General features: G+C 31.7%; 2 protein-coding genes, 1 long non-coding RNA gene, 2 other non-coding genes and 1 pseudogene across 6 annotated transcripts; 4 read left to right on the top strand and 2 right to left on the bottom strand.

The window, feature by feature from the left end:
* The first annotated feature begins 496 nt into the window (after nucleotides 1-496).
* LOC147933898 (small nucleolar RNA R71) lies at nucleotides 497-603 on the top strand. The gene has a single exon (XR_015573458.1). It is a non-coding gene; the product is annotated as a small nucleolar RNA R71 (small nucleolar RNA).
* Nucleotides 604-897: 294 nt separating this feature from the next.
* On the top strand, nucleotides 898-969 carry TRNAE-CUC (transfer RNA glutamic acid (anticodon CUC)). Its single transcript has one exon. It is a non-coding gene; the product is annotated as a tRNA-Glu (tRNA).
* A 2,420-nt stretch (nucleotides 970-3,389) lies between these two features.
* LOC104723193 (protein DOG1-like 1) lies at nucleotides 3,390-5,009 on the top strand. Its single transcript, XM_010441524.3, has 2 exons — nucleotides 3,390-3,831; nucleotides 4,224-5,009. The coding sequence occupies exons 1-2, from the start codon at nucleotides 3,462-3,464 to the stop codon at nucleotides 4,691-4,693; spliced, it is 840 nt and encodes a 279-aa protein (XP_010439826.1). The 5' UTR covers nucleotides 3,390-3,461; the 3' UTR covers nucleotides 4,694-5,009.
* Nucleotides 5,010-6,825: 1,816 nt separating this feature from the next.
* LOC104723192 (uncharacterized) lies at nucleotides 6,826-10,002 on the bottom strand. Its single transcript, XM_087475559.1, has one exon. It carries the CDS (start codon nucleotides 9,722-9,724, stop codon nucleotides 7,196-7,198), a length of 2,529 nt encoding a protein of 842 aa, XP_087331685.1. The 5' UTR covers nucleotides 9,725-10,002; the 3' UTR covers nucleotides 6,826-7,195.
* A 6,984-nt stretch (nucleotides 10,003-16,986) lies between these two features.
* On the top strand, nucleotides 16,987-18,201 carry LOC104723191 (protein DOG1-like 3 pseudogene; annotated as a pseudogene). Its single transcript, XR_015571230.1, has one exon. The product of XR_015571230.1 is annotated as a protein DOG1-like 3 pseudogene (transcript).
* A 3,753-nt stretch (nucleotides 18,202-21,954) lies between these two features.
* LOC147933897 (uncharacterized) lies at nucleotides 21,955-22,674 on the bottom strand. Its single transcript, XR_015570948.1, has 2 exons — nucleotides 22,555-22,674; nucleotides 21,955-22,158 (listed from the first exon to the last, which is right to left on the bottom strand). It is a non-coding gene; the product is annotated as an uncharacterized LOC147933897 (long non-coding RNA).
* Between the last annotated feature and the right edge of the window lie 414 nt (nucleotides 22,675-23,088).

Genomic DNA, 23,088 nt, shown 5'->3' with positions numbered 1-23,088 from the left:
AGGAGACTGATAAGATGAGTTCCCATAGGTTCTAGTATAACCATTGTTCTGTTTCTGCTTCTGATAATCCGGCTTAGGAGTGTAACCTAAAGAGTTCCCACTGTAAGGCTTGTTGCTTTGTTGATTACCGAATCTCTGCTCTTGATTTCCATAGACAAAGTTGACATCTGCTTCTTCATTCCCTGTCTCAGGCTGTGGTTCAAATGATTCAACTTCAGCAGCAAAGTGAACTGATTTCTTACCAACTAGGAGATTGTGAACTGAATCAAGTTTAGCATTGACTGAAGCTAGCTGGTTTGCATCAAAACCTCCATGTAGTCTTTTCCGTTCAGCATCAGCTCTCTTAGTGTTATTGCTGGAGGCCAGATTCTCAATCAAGTTCTCAGCTTCATCTGGATATCTTGTCTTGAAGTTTCCATGGCTTGCCGCATCCAAGGCTAGCTGATATTCCCAGTCAATCCCTCTGAAAAAGATACTGAGCAGTTGCACTCTTGAAAAGTCATGGTGTGGACAGTCTCTCTGATATGCCTTGAATCTCACCCAAGCTGCCTTGAAAGCTTCATCTGGTCTTTGTTTGAAGGAGGACAGCTTGACTCTCAACTCATCAGACATTGCATCATCATAGAAATAATTCAGGAAAGCCACCTTGATTTGTTGCCAAGATGTCAAAGATCCAGCTGGCAACTACTTCAACCAATGAGATGCTTCTCCTGCAAGTGAGTATGGAAAAAGCTTGGAGTAGATGTAGTCTTCAGTCACACCATTGGCCTTGATACTGGTAACAAGATCCTCAAAATGCTCAATGTGGTCCAAAGGTTTCTCATGGGGCAGGTTAGAGAAGGGTTTTTGCCCAACCAGCTGGAAGTAAGCAGGCTTCAACTCAAAGTCATTCCTTTGGTCGTTGTAGTATAATGGTAAGTATTCCCGCCTCTCACGCGGGGGACCCGGGTTCGATCTCCGGCAACGGCGCCAAAATTTGATATGCTCAAATTAAACCCTAGAACTACTCTCTCAAATTAAGAGGTCACTACAGTGTTTAGGGGTCGAATTCCACAAGGACTCTAGACTACACAATAAATTATAGAGTTTTATGATTACGCTAAAAAAGTTGATTTAAATAAGAAAAGCAACACAAAATATTAAAATAAAACTTTTGTAAATTCAAGGGATTAAAAAGCTAGGTCTAGGGAATTTTTCAGGAAATTATGAAGTATTAAATCAATCAATAAATTAGGATTCAAGCAATTAAAAATCAGATCTAGAACTCTAAACACTTTTGTAAAATAAATCAGTTCTAACTGCAAATACTATCTAAATTTAAAACCAAAAAATCCAAATCTCTTTGTAAAATTCTAGTTTAAAAATCAGCTTTAAAAACAGGTTTAGATAAGTTCACAAAATTACTAAATCAAATCTCTTTGCAGAAAGTAATTTTGCTCATCAAAAGGTTTTATCAGGAAAATCAATTATATTCTCATATTAATTTATTTTCCTAGAGTATTAATTCTAGATGGTCAATCAAGGATTAATACGAAGAACAACCTATGATGAAGATCTAGAATGATAATGAATCCTAAATAAACAGATCTAATAAATCATAAAATCCTTGTGAAAAACCATGAACCTAACAAGCAAACTACTCAGACATATTCAATGAAGAACAAAACATAATTTTGAATAATAAGCACCTGAATTTAAAAGAGTAAAGAAAGGAGTTCAGGAATTCTTCTCTCGAAGGAGTTCAGATCTCTCTCCCAAAAGCTCTCAATATCTCACAGGGTTGCAGAAAATAAAACTTGTTGGAATAAAACTTGCTGGAATAGAACTTGCTGGAAAATAACTTAAGGGTTTCTAAAACCTAAAAATACTATATATATGTCCTAAAACATGTCAGAGACTTGTGTTGCAATTATGGAAGACTTCGGGCAAAATTTGTAAAACTTCCAATTATGAAGACTTGAGTCGGATTGTCTTGGTGTCGACCGATGCTCCTTTGGTGTCGGTCGACGCTGGTCATATGATCAGACTCCAAATTGATTTCTTCCATTAAATGCTTCAAAATGATCCAAATCGCTCCATTTCACTATTTTCGTGCCAAAATCCTAGAAAACATGTTAAGACTCTAAAACATCCTAGAAAACAAATCAAAGGACTCATAAAGCACACTTATATCATGGTTAAAAAACCGTAGAAACCATGATATATCACATATGTAAACAATTCTAAAATTAAGATATTTTGAAGATAATGTATACTTGATTAGCAAGATTTTTGGTACTATATTTTTTTGCATTATCGTTATTTAGATTTTGAAAAACGTGCATATTGTACAAAGAAGAAAAATGGTGTTGGATATCTAGCGGGATGAGTTTGGATATTAATATAAATTAAAAATTATTTTATTAACACCATCGACGTTTGCATATTAGGTATATCTAATTAAGTTTATTAAATTACGATTATGTAAAATAAACAAATATTACTACGGTATACCACATGTTATATTCTGAATTTAATAATTTAAACCAGTAAACCTAAATTTTTAAACCGGTAAACCTATATATAGATATAAAGGGATATATATTTAAAATTTACAAAACATTAGTCATATATAATTTATTTATTTATTTAAAAAATTACATTTTTATTTTACTTTTAAAAATATAATCCTGCGGTAGGAGTTAAAACCTAATATTATATATTTGTCATTTAGAAAATTCATTCTGAGTATTAATTAATAATTTAGTGTATTGTACAGCATCAATTTATCAAATATATCGACTATTCATTTCAGTTTGCTTTCGACCCCAAATTATCGAACCCCTTAGATTTATGATTTCTAAACCTGTAAGGGTGTTGTCTAATTATTTTTCGTGTTAGACAGTTTTCTTTTCCATTATCTAAAAACCTCTACATCACTATATGTCTTCGACAACTGATAAAGATCTTACAATAATATAGTTTTTAGGTTGTTGTCGTTTTATATCTACCTTTCTTTTCTAATTTGCATCAATTGGAATATATAAACTTCGGTAACTTAGTCGAGAGGTTTACTCTTTTCCGCCTTCGATGATGACCGCTCGGCAGTGAGAGCCTAAGAGGAGGGTATGCAACTAAAAATACTTACTTTATTTATAAAACATACGGAAAATAAACTGATGTTAATAAACGACAAAAGTTAGTAGTGAATTTTATTTTAGTTTTGTAAAAAACGAGAAGTCCTCCGTCTCCGTGACCGTGGTTGCACGTAACGCATCCATGCATGACTTTGTTTTGGCTTTTTCTATCCTCAAAATACGCATTTCTTACTACTTCCTAACTCCTAAGCATAAACACAAAACGTTAAAACAAACATACATATATAAATAAAATATTGCAAGTTTGGTACTGGTGCATAATCTCAAACAATATATACCGCACGAAACCAAAACAAAAAATACAAAACTTCAAGGAAAAGAAAAATGGAGAATCCGAGCTCAAACATAGAAAAAGTTCAAGAAGATTGTTATAACGAGTGGATGAGTTTACAAGCCAGACGCATGACGGAGCTTAAACAAGCTCTATCCAACGGTGAAAAAGATTATGCCAAGCTTCGAGATTTGGCACGAACGGCGCTCAGAGACTTTGAAGATTACGCCGGAAAACGGTCCAAACACTCCCGTCGATATAGCTCAAACTATTACGCTCCGACATGGAACACTTGTCTTGAAAACGCACTTCTTTGGATTGGAGGTTGTCGTCCTTCTTCGTTTATACGACTCATATACGCCATGTGTGGGTCTCAAACTGAGCACCGTTTCTCTAACTTCCTCCGTAACGACAACATCGACGGTAAGACTTAGCTCAGGAATACTTCCAAGTTTGTATATGTAAATTTTAGGGTTCCATGCATGAAAGCTGCAAAACTCTTTATTTGGTGGTTAAGTGCATTTAATTTGGAAACTATAGATTTATATTTATGATTTGTAATTGTTAAGTTAGGGTCTATTATTTTTATATAGTTTTTGAAGGTTAGTTTTCTAGTTTTTTGGATTTAACATATATATACAATTGGAATTTTAGTAATATGGACACAAGTAACAAATATAGAAGGATGGAATGTAGTATATATAGCTTTGATATAAAATTTAAGATTATTTTCATGATAATTCTTTATGATAACACTTCAAATTTTATTGCTTTAAAATAAATAAATAACAATAATTTCATTTGCCCTTCCCTAGATCTAAGCATGGCTCTTGGTGAGACACATGGCGAAATAGGAGGAGGAGATTCGATGAGTGATCTAACGGCTGAGCAATTATTCAAGATCAACGAGCTTCATCTGAAAACGGTGCAGGCAGAGAACAAGCTGAGTAAGCAATCTGCAAGCTTACAAGAGGACACGGCGGATATACCTATGGCCATGGCGGCGTTTTACAAAGAGGAGATCGGCGAAGCTGACGTGGTTGTGGAGCGTGCGCTTGATAAGCATGAAGAGGATATGGCTGGTTTATTAGTTGAAGCGGATAAGCTGAGGTTGACCACGTTGACTAAGATCGTTGAGATTTTGACGGCGGTTCAGGCGGTGGATTTTCTTCTCGCCGGGAAAAAACTTCATTTGGCGATGCATGAGTGGGGAAGATGTAGAGAACATCGCCGGGTCGAAGCTTATGTTGGTGGTGATTCGGATGGAGAAGCTGCCGGAGAGTGATTGTTGTCATTAATCAATAGTTAAGTCGTACAATAATAACAAGATTGGACTGATCTTTTTTGTTAAAAAATAAACTAAAAAAGATTGGACTGATCTTGGCAATAATTATATAGTAGTATTTTTGATTTTTAGAAAATTTGTTTTGTTTAGTTTCGTAGTAAGTAAAATGCTTTAATTCGTAGATTTTTAGGATAATATCGCTATACTATAATACTTATTGTTCTATCTTTAGGTATTTCTAGTGTAAGTTTATCTTTTGTCTTGTATTGATAGAGACAGAGTTATACGAGTCGGACGGACCCTATAACTTTACGTATTCGGTTTTAGATTTCTCGACCCAGTCCACGTCCACATGTGATAGACAGTACGGTGTCGACAAAAAAAAGTGACGTAACATAGATGGAAAAAAAATGACAAATAAAAAGTATTGGTGATGGTAGGATATTTGTGATGTGGCGGTAACTTGTTCTCGGCTGACAGTCGGCACTCGGTCAGAAGCTCTTTACAAGACTCGGCCGCAATTTTAAATTAATTTAGTCATTTTCATTGTCAATTAGAGGTGAGTCATCTCTTTTGTCGGGGTCGACTCTCGCGCGTATCGTAGAAAATATGTATTGATTATTGATGAATGGTAACGAGAATTGAAATGTTATACTATTGATTACAGAAAAGTACTTCTTACCTTGGCAAGTAACTAATGTTGTTTAACCATAATGCTTAGTGCTTTACTAAAGAAAATACAATTACCTAATTCTACGAGCATGTAAATTGTGAAAATGAGCATGCTATAATCAGAAAATTGTACCAAAAAATGAATGAGTCATATTCTTCTGCAATCGAAGGAGCAAAGGCCATTGCGCTCTTGCACCTGCAGCCAATATATACGATAAACCAACAGCGCCCATTCTCCTTTGCCCATTTTGGTGTTTCTTTTGGAAATGAGAATTACTGAAGTAGTATGAATTTTCACACCATATTAAGGTTATCAAAAACAAATAGCCCGATCGATTAGGGTTTGTTGATTTTTTCACCATATTTCATTTATAAACTATAAATAGTAAACAATTACTATGATTCTTAAATATTCTTGATTTTTGATTAGAACGAATAGTAGTAATTGTTTTGTTTTCCAAATACTATTTGACTTAGAACGCTTAGACAGATTCAAATGTTTATCTATTGTATGACTTTGTCGGCAGAAAAAAACTATAGTTCTCACCCAAACCCAAATACTGAGTTTGTAAAATAAACATAACTTGGGAAATAGGAACTAGTATTCAATTTCACCCACATTTTTCCACCCGAGGCAATTCTTTTTCACGCGAAGTAGTTTTTTTTTCTGCCGACAAAGTGTAAATATATATATATATATATATATATATATATTATCATAATCTCATAATAATTATTCACAAGTACAAAGCTTAAATTAAATAGTACTATACTATAATAATACAATGTAAGTATTTACTACTTCTATCTCATATAAATTGATGTTTTAGAAAATTTTCTTTGTTCTTCAAAGATTGATTTTCTACAATTTTAAATTAATTAAAGTTAATATTTTGTAAATTTTAAAAAGTAATTATTGAAAACATTTAAATTTTTGAATTGTTAATAGTCTAAAATTAAATAATATATTTATAGTGAAAGAAAATAATATAATTAAAATTAATAATCATTATTTTTTAAAAATATATAAAAACTCCTAAACATCAAATCAAAACTATTAGAGACAGACGGTAAATGTTTTCAGAAAAAATAATTAAAGCGGCAGTCAAGGATCTGATGGTGTAATAAATTCCAAATACATAGTCAGTCAGGTACGTGGTGCTGGGCACATGTGACATTGTCCCTACTCCCTACTTTTGCTTCATCATTCAAAACAGGGCGTTTCGTGCTGGACCGGATTTGTATTATTATTAGTATGACTTTACTTCACACTCCCGGATTCACACTCAGTCTCGCACATACGTTTTCAATGTTTCATGCATGTATCATATAATTATTGAATTCAAAACTACATATACCATAAATATATATATATATTTTCTAATAAATCAAATTATAAATACATAAGCCACAAATAAATCCAAAAAAGATAAGAGTTTAATATTTTTAAAACAGGACACTTTGAGCAAAAATGATAATTATTATATTAGTTAAATAGACGAGTAATAAGGAGCATAAAGATGAGGTTGCTCCATATATCTTATTATAATTTTCCCTCTAATTACATACAACTTTTTTTACCTGCAAACCCTAATTTTCCTCTTTTTAAATTTTTTTTCACCCCCCCAAAATAAATCTTTCGGAGATTATCCAACCAACCACGCGTACGGACGTACCCCTCTCTTTCTCTCTCTCTCTCTCGGCAAGAAATGGGTAAAACGACGGCGTGTGTCTGATGTTTCCATCAATCTGAGACGACATCGTTTTCGGCTTCGGGTTTTAGCGTAAGTGGTAGGACCCGTTTTTGAGAAAATTCTGAAAAAGAAAGAATCAGTAGAAGGGAGGCGGTGGTGGTGAAGCGTATGATATTCCGGGAATCGGCGGCAGTGGTCCCTCGTATGCTGGAGACGGCGGTGGTGGGCTGTGATGAATTACCGGTGGAGGTGGGGGACTGTAATGTACTGTTGGTGGTGGTGGCGGTGAGTTGTAGTAGTAAACCGGTGGTGACGGTGGGGGACTGTAGTGCTCCGGTGGTGGCGGCGGGGGATTGTAATGTACGGCTGGAGGTGGAGGTGGTGTGTATTCTATGCATGGTGCATGGGGTGGTGGCGGTAATGAGTAATGCGGCGGCGGTGGTGGTGAGCTGTAGTAGTAGGGGGCTGGTGATGGGGGTGACAACTGTGAGTGAGGGGGAGGTGGAGGAGGAGGAATGTAGTAAACTGGAGCTTGCGGTGGTTGTGATGGAGTTGGCTGCGGTGGATTGTATGTTGGCGGCGGAGGAGGTGGGGGTGATGGGAACGGAATATATGTTGGCGGAGGTGGTGGCGGTGGTGATGGTGGAGAGTATCCTGTTGACGGTGGAGGTGGCGGCGTAGGAGAGTAAGACGGAGGCAGAGGGGAAGGTGTTGAGGGTGGAGTTGACGGCGGGTACGGTACAATGCTGGGAGGACTAGGAATCATAGGCGGTGAAGGATAACCAGGAGTTGACGGCGGAGAAGGGCCTGTGTATGGTGGACTAGATGGCGATGGGGGACTCGGAGAAATAGACGGTGACGGAGGTGAACCAGGAGTTGACGGAGGCGGAGTTCCAGGAGTTGACGGAGGTGAACCAGGAGTTGACGGAGGCGGAGTTCCAGGAGTTGACGGAGGTGAACCAGGAGTTGACGGAGGTGAACCGGGAGTTAACGGAGGAGAGGGGACAGTGATCGGAGGCGAACCAGGAGTTGACGGAGGGGAACCGGGCGTTGACGGAGGCGAACCAGGAGCTGACGGAGGCGAACCAGGAGTTGACGGAGGCGAACCAGGAGTTGACGGAGGCGAACCAGGAGTTGACGGGGGGGAACCGGGCGTTGACGGAGGCGAACCAGGAGCTGACGGGGGGGAACCAGGAGTTGACGGGGGGGAACCGGGCGTTGACGGAGGCGAACCGGGAGTTGACGGAGGCGAACCAGGAGTTGACGGAGGCGAACCAGGAGTTGACGGAGGGGAACCGGGCGTTGATGGAGGGGAACCAGGCGTTGACGGAGGCGAACCAGGAGTTGATGGAGGTGAAGGTGTTGTCGGCGGTGACGGGACAACAACCGGAGGGGAACCAGGTGAAGGTGTCGTCGGCGGTGACGGGACAACAACCGGAGGCCGAGAAGAACGACCACATCCGAACGATCCACAATCAACCGGCGGAAGAGAAGAGAAAGCCGCACATTGTCCCGGAGATCTCTGCGCAGGTCTCGCCGGCAAACAATTACGCCGATCATCAAACCCAGGCAACCCCAGACATACCGGCGGTTCTCCGGTGAAGAAATTATAACTGAAAGTAAAGTTCTCCAGCCTCGGCAACTGACAAACACTCGCCGGAATCTTACCGGAGAATCTGTTATGCGCCACATTCAACTGCTCCAACGAGACCATCCCGCCAACACTCCCTGGTAACGGCCCAACAAGTTCGTTAAAACTGAAATCAAATACCGTTACATTTTTCAACCGCCCGATCTGTGACGGCAAACAAGAGTTAAACCCATTGTTCATGAAGATGATCTCTTCAAGGTTCCTCATATCACCCAAACTCGTCGGAATACAACCGTGGAAGTGATTGTTCGCCACGACGATGACTGAAACCGGAGAATCTCCCAAATTATCCGGTAACTCGAACCGGAACCGGTTATGGTTAATAAAAATCGCATCTAGATCTTTGCTGAAGAGCTCTCTCGGTACAGGTCCTTCGAACTCGTTGAACCTCAGATCCAGAAACTTCAACGACGGTAACTGGAGCACAACGGCAGGGAATATCCCGGCGAACCGGTTATTACTGAGATCAAGCTCGAACAAAAGCTTAAGCCGATTAAACCGATGCGGTACGGTTCCACAAAACCGGTTTGAATTAACATGAAACAGAGCGAGATCCGTTAACAAACCGAGTTCTTGAGGCAAGTAGCCAGCAATGTCAGCGTGGTTGAGATCTATCCCGGCGACGGTACGGATCCGGCGGTTATCTAACGCTGGAGCGCAGAAAACTCCGGTGTAACTGCAAACGTTAGAGCCGATCCAGTTGGTGGTGAAGTTGTTGGGATCAGAGAGAATAGCTTGTTTCCAAGCTTGGAGAGCTACGTAAGCGTTACGGAGGCGTGGATTCTCGAAGACAAGATTCGGATCGACGACGACATTCTCGCCCCGGTCGCCGAACTCGTCGCGGTAGTAGAGAAGCTGACGTTTTGTGATTAGCCGGACTTCGTTGTCGGAGAGGTTGTCATTGAAAGTGAGTGGAAGAGAGTGAGAGAGGCTCGTCGAGAAGAAGAAGGTGAAAAGAAGAACATAGATCTGAGACATGGTCGTCGTCGTCTTCATCATCATCTTCGTCTTCATTGCTTCATGACATTTGTGGAGAAAGTTTGCAGTGAAGGAGAAGAGATAGTGAAGAGGGAAATGAATTATTAAGTGAGAGAGAGAGAGACGATGTCTTTTGCACAGCTCAGCCCTACGAGTTTTTTAACACACTGTTTTACTAACACTTTGAAAATAGTAATAATGTTAATTAAATGATGTGTGTCCATAAATTACCTAACAAGTATATAAATGTAAGATCGACTTTTTTGGGGTAACCTTTTTGAACTAATCACATGATTGATTTTATAGACGTTACAAAATTATACAATTGTTTAAAGGTTTTTTGGTCAACACTTTTTAAGCTTGGATTAAAGACATTTTTACATTGCTCTAGGCACTAGGTAGTTTAATTTTTTGTTTAACATCATATCAACTTTGGCTAGTATTGGAAAACATTTGTATCTACTGTAGTGATATATTTTTCGATCCCATCCAATCTAAAGTTGCTACTGCCCCAATTCTTATCTTCTTAATGTAGATTAGAATATCAAAACCAAAGCCAAATAAATTTAAAGAAATTTAAATCGAAATGAGTTCAACTATGGTATCATTTTTTATTTTAATCGATGCGTGGATCATAATTATTGTTTAAGCCCAGCATCAAAATGAAATAATGTTGGGCTTTTGTAGTTCACAGCAACAATAATGTGTTACTGTGTAAGTTAGTAGTAAGTAAATGGATTAGTTGAAAGTTGAAACTCGTAACTCACGTGCATTCATTTTTATTTTGAGGTGTCCCAAACCATTAATAAACAGTTCAACAATTAACTGTTCTATGTCGGAAATCGGAATAGTCTTAAAAACGACATGTCCCACTCCCACAGTCTCATAAGTTAGTAGAAAATAATGAAAACAATAGTGTTATAATTGTTATGTTTACCCCTTTGATGTCACTGCGAGTGTCGATGCTACTTTGTTTTTTTTGTGTGTAGAGTAGAAGTGATAAAAAAAAAAAGAGTATCGTTTTATTTCATTTTAATGCTTATGAAGAGTGATATAAAGAACAATATAGAGTTCTTTTTCAAAATCACAGTGACATAAGAAGTTAAATTTACAATTTTTGATGATTTCCGATCCGAAGAGATTATAAGTTTACGTGTTACTGATGATTAGACGATTTTATGACATGACGTTTTTTAAACATCCTTTAGTGCAAAAAATTAAAGCTTCACTTTTTATTGAAGATGTTACGTCCGTATATATTAATAGAGAAGTATAATGTTGAAAAAGCTGATGTGTTGTCACTAGAGAGTTTCATGTACTTTTTAGCAAAATACCCTTAAATTTCTTACTTAATTACATTAACTTGTCATTATATTTTCAAAAAATAATAATTAACCGAATAATAATTAGATATGTGTATTATTTTTCACACAAATTTAAATATCACATATTCAAACTAATCAGATAATTACATACTATTTTAAGGCAAAATTTCACTAAAATTTACTTAGATACATATACAAATCAAAGTTATATTGATTTTTATTTTATGTTGATTTCTTAAAATCAATATAAGTAAAATATTCTACAAAGGCTATAAAAACATTTCATTAAATAAAGTTAATAAAAATAAAGAACATATAACTTATTAACAAAATCATATAAAACAAAATGTTATTTTTTATGTTAGTATTATTACCATAATAATTTAAAAAACAAGCTTTCAATAGTTATTATAATTGATTATAAAAAGAAATATATTACCCCTGAATTATCTCCAACTCATTGAAAAAACTTAATTCCCAATAAATATAGATTTATATATATTCATAAATAAATATAAAAATGACAACAAATTAGGGGATATCATGATGTGTGATTATTTATATATATCTAAGTATGTAAACTAATTAATCTCAACATTTAGTGTGATTATTCATTAAAAAAATGGAAATATTGATAACCGAATAGGAATATACGTTCTAATTGTACATAATCTATGTGCTATTAAAAAGGAATGAGACAATAACCTTTATCATTATAAATAAACTTAATACCTAAAAAAAATCATAATATATTTAAAATGAGTGATTATTAGATTATGCAAAATTATTATAGTTACTCGATTAGCCATAAATATAAATTTGATTTTTAAAGCACACAAAAATATATATTGCCATAAATTGTAACATTTTATAAATAATTTCTTTACCACGTTCACATATTTCACGGGTGAAATGTATACTTACATGAATACGTTGATTTTGGAATTTCATTAACTTTTCATAATGGTTTTTTGGTAATAATCCGTCATTTACAGAAAATATTAACAAACCGAATAACTCAAAATAATTAAATAGCCTAATCACAAATATTAAATCAATAAATTAGATTATCTTCAGAAAACTTAGTTTAGAATCTGATTGTTACTAACATATAATAAAATTAAATAATTAAATTACAGAGTAATTTAGTATACAGTAAAACCTCTATAAATTAATAAGGTCGTGACCATGAAATTTTATTAATTTATAGAGATTTTAATTTATCGATAAATTAATAATTGTTAATTTTATCGATAAATTAATATTTATTAATTTATGAAGAGGATTTTTCATTTTCATAGTTTTGAAAATATTTTCTGTTAAAAGATAATACTTTGTTATAATTCACATTTTTGTAGTAATTTTTTATTTTATAATTTGTTATTCTTTTATAATTTACATATTGTTTTATGAATTCTTCCATTTTTATGATAATTGTTAAGAAGTTCAAAGTTTAGAAAAAATCGCTACTACTATCTTTCATGGTAATGATGAAATTGAAGAAGATATTGTGGTACCTTCAGAACCAATTACACGTTAGGAAGCAATTATTGCATATAGAACTCTCTACAATTTTTGATGTAGTCAGAAAGATTAGAGATGAGCACCAACAACAATACAAATTGAAGAGTAAACAAACAATAATAGAGTCATATTTCACTAGATTTTCTTATATATATATATATATATATATTAGTCTATTTGATTATTAATTTCGATATTAAGGGGACCATATTTTTACATAGAAATTCTAAAAAAATTATTATCTTATTATTTTATTGAAATATATCATTTTTTACACCGGCCCAACTCGGGACTGGAAGAATTTATTAATTTATAGTGGTTCTACTGTATGTTGTTATGGTTAAATAAGAAACATGCAAAATTGTTATGATTAGAAAATAAAACATAAGAGATTTGAATTTGATTTTTAAACCACATAAAAGACATGTTGCAATAAATAGTAACAATTTATCAATATTTTCTCTACCATAAAGCCTCTTACACATTTAAAGATTTCATGGGTTAAACGTATTTTTTACATGAAAAACGCAACTTTAAAAAATAAATAAAAAACTTTAGTTACATATTATGTTTGACACAAATAAATATTGGTTCTAAGGTAATAATTTTACTTATAATAATTTTCTTTAAATCGATTTATCCCACACTACATGCTGGTTATTACCTAGTAAGATATTATATGCCAATTTGTTTATTTGAACTAGAAGTCATGTAACATGTATAGATATTAATGCATGTATGCATGTTGTTTGATGGGAATATTGTTGGTCTAGGAGTGTAAATTAAGCTTACAGATAAAAATAATAAACATTATATAACCATCGTTTTTAAAAATAACACTAGGAATCTCGTACTATAAGATAAGATGAGCTTTAAGTAATAAAACAGTAATTAGTCTTTTTTTTTTTTTCTTGGTCAACCACTAGTCAATCTGTGGATATTTCTTACTTTAACTTTCTTTTGTTTTTCGTTCGTTGTGTTTTTTGTTTACTAACCATTGTTTACAACTCTTACAAATCTATATAATAATAATAATCCGAATAGATACGACCAACAGTTGTTTTTTTTAATCGTACCTTTTGAATATCTTTTGAAAAGTCGTGATAGATCATTAAAACGGTTATTTATGAAAAGTTACAACTGTTCACTGTAAAGTTGTGTTGATTGAAACATTCGTATCTTTTGAAATCTATATATATTTTTCTGTTTGAACTGTTTTCATTTATTTTTTTGCCATGACACAAAATTAACTAAAATTTTAATTTCAACGGTTTATACATTTTTCTAAATTATTTTCTAGTATTCATTCTTTTAAAAGTCAAGAAATTCCTCTAATTCTTGATTTAACAAAAGATTTTTGGAATGATGAAAATATAAAAGTTAATTTTAAATATAAAAGTTTAATGAAAATATCTAGAGTGTTTTTCCAAGAGTTAGATGGATTACATAGTGAGTTTTTGGATTTGACTTTTCAATATGGTAACAATCCGAATAAATGCCACCAAAGGTTGTGTTTTTCAATCATACTTTTTGGATAATCTTCCAAAAACTCTGTAGAAAATTTAAATTATATGTTTAACAAAAAGTTGCGATTGTTCATTGTAACGGTTTTTTTTTTAAAGTTGCAACTCCTCATTGTAGAGCTGTGTCTATTCGAATATTCATATCTTTTGAAATCTATATATTTGTCTGTTTGAACTGTTTTTTTTTTGCCATGACACAAAATAATATAAAATTTCAATCTCAACGGTTTTTACAGATCTCTAGATTATTCTCTAGCATTCATTCTTTTAAAAGTAAGAAATTCCTCCAATTCTTGATTTAACAAAAGATTTTTGGAATGATGAATCTAATTTACAACTTTTAGTTAATTTTATATAAAAATTTAATGAAAATACCTATATATAATAGCAATCCGAATAAATGCAACCAAAGTTGTGTTTTTTCAATCGTACTTTTTGGATAATTTTCCAAAAAAATATGTAGAAATTTTAAATTGTGTGTTTTACACAAAGTTGCGATTGTTTATTGTAACGGTTTTTTTGTAAAGTTGCAACTGTTCATTGTAGAGTTGTGTTTATTCGAATATTCGTATCTTTTGAAATATATATATATTTGTTTGTTTAAACTGTTTTCATTTTTTTGCCATGACACCAAATAATATAAAATTTTAATTTCAATGGTTTTTACAGCTCTCTAAATTATTCTCTAGCATTCATTCTTTTAAATGTAAAGAGATTCCTCCAATTCTTGATTTAACAAAAAGATTTTTGGAATGATGAATCTAATTTACAACTTTTAGTTAATTTTATACCTAGAGTCTTTTTCGAAGAGTTAAATGGATTATATAATAAGCTTTTAGATTTGACTTTTGAATATGGTAATAAAGATGTCTTCTATTTAAAACCAGTTTATATGAGTTTGTAGGTATAATCAAGTGCACATACAACAGTTGCAATTTTTCGTAGTACCTTTTCGTAAAAAAATTATTTTTATTTGTTTTTTTTAAATTCAAATGGTTGTATCTGTTCATTGTAGAGTTGTGTCTTTTCACTATATTTTATTTATATTTTTTCATCACAACTTTTCGTTTTAATAGGTGTGTCATTTTAAATAGTCATGCTTTTTGAACTCTCTTTATATTTGTCTCTTCATCACTAACTAACAAGTTCGTTGAAACAAAATTTCCATTTTATGTTGAGTCTAGATAATTGAATATATTCTATAATCTAACTAAAATTTCAAAAATGATTATAGCAATAGAGAAATTTTATACAACTTAATATTGAATTTACAGTTGTGTCTATTTATCTTAACTTTCCGTTAAAAAAATATTTTAATATTTAAAAATAATAATAACAACCTGAATAAATAAGAACAACAGTTGAGACTTCGTAGTATTTTTTGAAAAAAAATTGGTTTTATTTGTTTTTTTTAAAAACTCAAATAGTTGTATTTGTTCATTGTAGAGTTGTGTCTTTTCACTATATTTTATTCATATTTTTTCATCACAACTTTTTGTTATATTAGGTGTGTCTATTCATATATTTTGAACTCTCTATATATTTGTCTCTTCATCAATAACTAACAAGTCATTGCTGTTGAAACAAATTTTTCATTTTATGTTAAATCTAAATAATTTGAATATTAATATCTAATATTCAATGTTATTCTATAATCTAACTAAAATTTTAGAAATGATTATAGTAATATAGAAATTTAATAAAACTTAATAAAGAATTTACAGTTGTGTCTATTTATCATCACTTTTCGTTAAAAACTATTTTAATATTTAAAATTTATTTTATTTTGTTCTTAAGAGTTGTGTATTTTAATTTAAATTTCCATTGATATTGTTTCACTCATTATTAAATATATTTTTAATTAAAGTTATTTATTAGAAAATTACATTATTCACTATAACCATTAGTTTGATATTTTCAGTAATGATCATTTCGTCATAATGATTTTTTTTAGTTGTAGGCTCTTTACCATAATTCTTCATAAAAATAACTTATATTTATAATACTTTAAACAATATGTTTTGCAAAGTTGCGTTTATTCTATATAATATTTTTTGTTATAAGTTTTCATTTTGATGATTGTGTTTTTAGTAACAGTTTATGTATTCAAACCATTCTATTACATTCAAATAATTTCATAATGTATATTTTTAAATTTTAAATTTAAATTATTATTTTTTTCTAAAATACTTTTTCCGCGACATCGCGGGAGTCTGAGTCCTAGTATATATAGTTTTTATTGTTAAAATATTATTTAATCATGGATATAAAATTATTTTCAAAATTTAAAATTTGATTCGTAAGAAAAGATACACGTTTGTGGATTCTAACATCTTTACAGTATACTTTAGATTGTGTTTCTAGTAATTCACTCATAGATTCCACTGATCAGTATACACATTTACTCATAAAATTCATACAAAAAAAAATTATTTGATTTTAAATACTAGTACTGGATTTCATCGATGAAGTATTTATCAAAATTGAACTGAATAGCACCAAATTATAAAAGCTCTTAAACATGGTTTACAGATATAAGATCAAATACTACCAAGCATATTGTAATACATATATATCTTAACATTAATTAATAAAAGAGGACTGCGATTTAGATTATATTTTAATATAATCCTATCTATGAATTCTTTTTCTCGTCTAGTAAGTAGTAATACATTATCATTTGAAAAATATCTACGATTGTATACCACTCTTTCGTCAGCATGTAACTCGTATATTTCATATGTGCCCTTTTGTCGTTTCCGTCTAAAAGCAAAGATCCACAAACCAAGAGAGAAACTTACCACTTTAAGAGAGGTTTGAACTTAAACCCACGATTTCACATAAACGCCCATCGTATCTTGATTCCACGTATCGTCGTATATGCATGTTGTTAAAGTATATGACGACAAATAAAAAATCTTAGACCACATGTAGAGAACATATACTTGCACCAACCCAATGTATCTCTAAGGCTATAAAGTAACGTTAAAATATATTCACGAACTAACCAACGAAGAGAGATGGCAGCTGGTTCTTCGAGTTATGGGATTGAACAACTTCGAAAAGGATGTTACTATGAGTGGATGGGTTTACAAGCTAAACACATCGTTGATCTCAAAGAAGCACTCATAAATCATCATCGAGCAAGCGACGACGATCACAAACTCGGAGAGCTCGTTGGTCAAATCCTCAATGACTTCGAAAAGTACGCCGAGAAACGATCGGAGCTGTCTCACCGAAGCTGCTCAAGCTACCTTTCACCGTCGTGGAACTCTTCTCTAGAGAATGGTTTGCTATGGATGGGAGGATGTCGCCCTTCGTCCTTCATCAGAGTTATTTACGCTCTATGTGGATCACAGGCCGAGACGCAGCTTTCCCAATATCTTCTCAAGATCGATGAAAGCGTCGAAGTAAACCATAGTGGTTTCATGAGTGATCTTACCGCGACACAGCTTGCAAAAATCAATGAGTTGCATATGGAGGTCATAGAGAAAGAAGACAAGATAACAAAGAAATCGGCGAATTTGCAAGAGAATGTTGCGGATATGCCTATCGCCATCGCAGCTTACACCATGGATTTGGTTGATGGCAACGTGGTGGTGAAGGATGCTTTAGATAAACACGAGGAGGACATGGCGGCTTTAGTGACGGAAGGTGATAAGCTGAGGTTTGAGACGCTTAGGAAGATCGTGGAGGTTGTTACGCCGGTTCAAGCGGCGGAGTTTTTGCTCGCCGGGAAAAGACTACACGTGTCGTTGCACGAGTGGGGAAGAGTAAGAGAAGAGGGACGTTTTGGGTGTGCACGTGCTGAGGATGCTACCGCCGCAAGAAGTGGAACCGGGAAGTCAACCACTTGTTAATGTGAGCGTGCATGAGTTTAAAAGTTGAATGTAAGGGTAAGTTTGCGTTTTAGTACGTTTTTGTAATCTTGTGTAATATTTGTCCAAGTAGAGATAAGAACAGGTTAAGTGTCTAGTAAAATGTGTACGAGTGAGTGCGGCCTGCGGCGCAGTTAGGAGATGATGCAAGCATAAGCTTTTGCTTTTGTTTTATATAATGAATAACAAAAGCTGCAAAATGTCAAGAGACGTTCTTTTTTTTTTTGTATGAATACAAAATAAATTGTTGGTTTCGCTCTAAACACCATGATTTTTCTTTGAGTAATTTTATTTGTTCACTATCTAAGAGTAAAGTATATATTATGCAATTTCTCTTTTCTTAGTTGAAATATTGTAATTTTAGATGTAATGACTCACACAGATTGGAGTAAATAATCTTGAACAACATATTTAAAACCTAAAAGATTTTATCAATATACTGTACGTGGGAGTTTGGTGCTTGGCAGTATTGAATCTTTATATTATTCGAATAATCATTATTACCAAAAAAAATTAGATTCCGTTTTACAAAGTAAAAAACTGTTATACGTATATTTTGTTGGTAACCAGAAGGAGATATTTATATGAACCAGACAAATCAAACACTCGAAGGTTCAAAAGGTATGACATACTGACATGTACATCTGCCGATGAGTAGAAGGTGTGCGTGGCAACTACATCACCTTGTTCCCCAACACGCTGGCTAGATGGAGAGTGCACAAGGACTTGCAATAAAGAAGTACTTATAAAATACCAGACTCGACGTATTATTAAGCTTAGAATGTTTGAATGGTCTTAGTGCCCAATTAAACTGAGGGTTGCAAATTAACTTAAAACTCTCTACAAATTACTTTTGTTTCATATAATATATTCCTTCTGTTTGTTTAGATTTTTTGTACACCAATTAAGAAAACATATAATTTAATTTATCTCTTTTATATAGAAAGATCATTAACTAAAATAAATTCAACCAATAACAAAATATAATAGTGGAAACCTTTTTGGTCCCGTGGTTGGTTTAGGCTTCATTAATGCTTCTACACCAGGAGGTCTAGACAATCTCTAGTGATATGCAATTATTACCGTTCACCGTGATTCTACATACAACTCAAAGTGAGCATAGAGAAAGGAATTGTCCATGGTAGATTCATATGTAATAGTTCTCATTATTTACAATCAATAATAAATCCAGAATTAAAAAAAAAAACAAAATATTATATAAAATATGATTGATTAAAAAATAATAAATATAATTAAAAACATTACTTCAAATGAAATAAAATTGTTTTGTTAAAATTTCATTTAAAGTGAAATGGAGAGAGTAATAAATATATGCTACATGTATATATTATCTTTTTTGTTCAGTCTGTACATAATTTTTAATCATTAAGCATTTTTAGGGACAATGCACAATTTTCTTAATATTATATATACTAGATTAAGATCCGTGCTAGAGCACGGGTTGAAATTTATTTTATTTACATTGTAATTTTTTTATAAAATATAATTTATGTGATTATTTATAAAAGTTTTTTTGGATAAAATATTATGTAATAAAATCATATGTTAAATATGATGACTTGAAAAAGACACTTATTTTGCAAGTTTTATATTTTTAATGATTCTAGATAAGTACATGTGCTATAACACTAGTTAAATTTTATTTTATATAAAATTTTGTATACTTGCTATTTTAAAATAAAATTTTAATATGTTGTATTAGTTTATGTACGTGAAATTATTTCAACAATGTATATTCTACCTCATGACTTGAATGTCATTATAAGACATAATTTTGTGAATTTGGTTTTTAAAAAGCGAGTTATTATAATATGAATAATTTAATATATTGTTATATTTTTTGTTTTAATATACTTGGTTTTTTTAAATTCTTTCATATTATAGTGACATATTATTGACATTGCTATAAGCCTATAACAAACTAATTTAGAGTGTTTATAGTTTCTAACTTTAATATCAAGTTTCAATATTTTAAAAATATTTCAAAATAAATTATTTAAAGTTTATTATATTATAGAAAATTATAAAATTCAACAAAAAGTATGAAATTGAATTAAATATTCAAATTTTGATCGTTACTCAGTAATTTTTTTAATTCAATAGATATTATTTTTAAAGAATAATATTAATAAAAATTGAATATTTTATAGATTGAATCATTTATATTTGTTTTTAAAAATTCAACTTATGGTATATCCGGAAATAAAACTATTTTTTTAATTATAATAAATAATATGAGAATTTATTTGTTTTACAAAATAGACTCATATATAAAAATGAGAGGTGAAGTATAATAATAATTAACAAATTAATATGTTAAGTTAGATATCAAAAGATTTTATTTGATGAATAATTTAATAAAGAAAATTAATATGGTAAGTTAGATGATTTCAAATGATTCTTTAGAATATTCTCTTTAAGATTTTTGGAAACAATTAATCCAGACTATACAAATAATATAAAAGTTAATCTGTAACCTATTTGTAACCAACTTATTAAAATTATATAGTCTACAAAACAATGTTGTGCGCTTCCGTTTTATTAGATAGGAGATAATAATTATTAGTGAAAATATACCAGTTTGACACAAAATTGGCAATTAATTGCTAGATTAACACTCCATCTTATCCAATAACTAGAATGACACAATTTTTACGTAAAAAGACTAAAAGCCCAGAATTTTTTTATATATATTTTTTTTGAAAAACGAAAAACCCAAAAAATATAGTATTTAATATTTTGATTTAAACATATGATTAATAAAAATAGAAAATGATTAAAAAATATAATGTTTATATATATATATATATAATTTATAAAAATAAAATATGACTTAAAATATAATGTATAAAAATAATATTCAAAAATATTTATAAAAATATTATGTATAAAGATATGATTTAAAAATATGAAGTTTAAGATAATATAGTTTAAAGAAGTTTTATAAAAAATATAATGTATGAAATTATAACTAAAAATAATGTATATAAAAAATATTAAAGTAAGATTTATCAAAAATAATATAATATATAAAAATATGATTTTAAAATATGTTGTTAATTATTTAATATGATTTAGGAAATTTAAAATGTATAAAATATGCTTTAAATATGTGAGTTTAAAAATATGATTCATAGTATGATTTATAAAAAAATATAATTAATAAAAAATATGACTGAAAAAATATAACTTAAAACAAATCTATTGTCACTATATTTACATTTTACATCTAACTAGGTACAGACCCGCACGTACGTGCGTAATTGATTTTAAAAACTTTGTTTACTATAAAGTTTGTAATATATTATTTACACATAGAGTTACATTTATAGATATAATTATTTGTTAAATTATTTACAGTTTAAACTTATATTAGTTTGGTTTCATTCAGTTTGTGATTTTTGAAATAATAAAGGTTTCAGCATAAAATTAAGATTCACAAAACAACATAGTATACCCGAATCTAATGTTTACCGAATTAATAATTAGTCAGATATTTTATGATTTCGTATGCTGGCTAACTTACAAATATACTAGATTTTCACCCGCGGTACACTACGGGACTATTTAAAAAAATAATAATAATATAATTTGTTTAGTAAATTAACTATATATTTGACTAATACTTCTTTTAATATTTTACATGGTAACCTAAATCATTTAGTGTTCAATTACCATGTTTTATGTTTAATCGTTTAAAATCTATGAGCGACTAAGAAGTTGGTACGTGAAGAAATACACTGTTTTATTTAATTTTTTAATTTTTACCTAATAGTATTTTTATTATACATATAAATTTAACTGTTAGTGAAGGACAATTTAGCTTTTTCATTTTCACTGATTCATATATAAATAATCTAACACTCTAGTATATAATTAATAAAGTCTCAAAGACAAAGCAAACTTACATTCAGATCCACTCAAAAAAACTCACCATAATTATGAAACCAATATAATTACGTCAGCGTAACTAAAGTCAATAAAATAAATAATCAATCGCAGTAGTATTGTATTAGACAAAAAGAGTTATGTAAATTGTTAGCTTATGACGGAAACTGTGACGCCTATCCGTTCATGTCAGCTCTTCATTTTGAAATATCCCTCCAAAAGCCAGAGGGCTATGGTGGTCAAGCTCACTCTGACTAAAAACTGTGGCATTCTCCAAGAGTGTGGTGCACCGCAAAATTTATGTTCCCAATCTGTCAATTTCCAAGAGTAAGACGCAACAGTTAGAAGTAGTGAACAAATGTAGTCAGCAAGACACCAATGAATGGAGAGACAACATAGTTAATTGAGTTGGCAAAGAATAGTTTTACTTTTTTTGCTCTTACCCTATAGTTAAATAGAATGACATAAGTGACTATAAGAATACATAATTAGTAATTTTGTGTTCTATTACTCTAACATTAGTCTCTATGTGGGTTGTAAGATTAGACAATAACCCACTTTTTATATTACCTTTAACTGCTAGCTATTACTTATTATATATGTATCTCTTAACAGCAATTTAAGTGTTCATCAGCTATATGAGAGCTTAAAAGTTCTGAAGCAAGGAATGAACATAGATTATAAACAACACAAACAACAACGCTCACCTTGGTTTAGTAGTCGATATGCGTGTGGAAGCACATGAAAGAATGGAATAAGTTTATGACGCTCCACAAGTAACTCCGAAAGTTACCTGCCAAAACATGTGCATAATATCCAAATTAGTAAAGCCTCAACAACAAAGCAAACGTTTTTCCAAAACCTTCCACTAAAAAAGCTCAGGATGTCAGGATATAGTCAAGCTTTACTATGAACGCTAGCGTATTTTCTCATCAGATCATAAATTCTCTCTTCTTGCACTTGTTTTCCATACTCTAGGTATCCCTTTAAAAGGGTGTTGCATGATCTATCATTCATAAAGTATGATTAAAAAAATCAAAAGTAGCAAAGAGGAAGAATCAAACCATTACAATCCCGTTTTTGCACTTGATTCCAACAACAATCCTACCAAAAAAAAGAAAGAAAGGAAAATACCTTTAAAATCCCAAATGTTGATATGGTGATCTTGGCACACATCCTTATCTCGATTTCACCATATCGAGAGAGAATCACAAAGTTTTTTCTAGTCATTATCTATTGAG

This window comes from Camelina sativa, chromosome 11 (genome assembly GCF_030686135.1).
Source record: "Camelina sativa cultivar CO46 ecotype springtype chromosome 11, ASM3068613v1".
NCBI classification, from domain to species: domain Eukaryota; kingdom Viridiplantae; phylum Streptophyta; class Magnoliopsida; order Brassicales; family Brassicaceae; genus Camelina; species Camelina sativa.
This window is presented reverse-complemented; position numbering and strand designations above follow the sequence as displayed.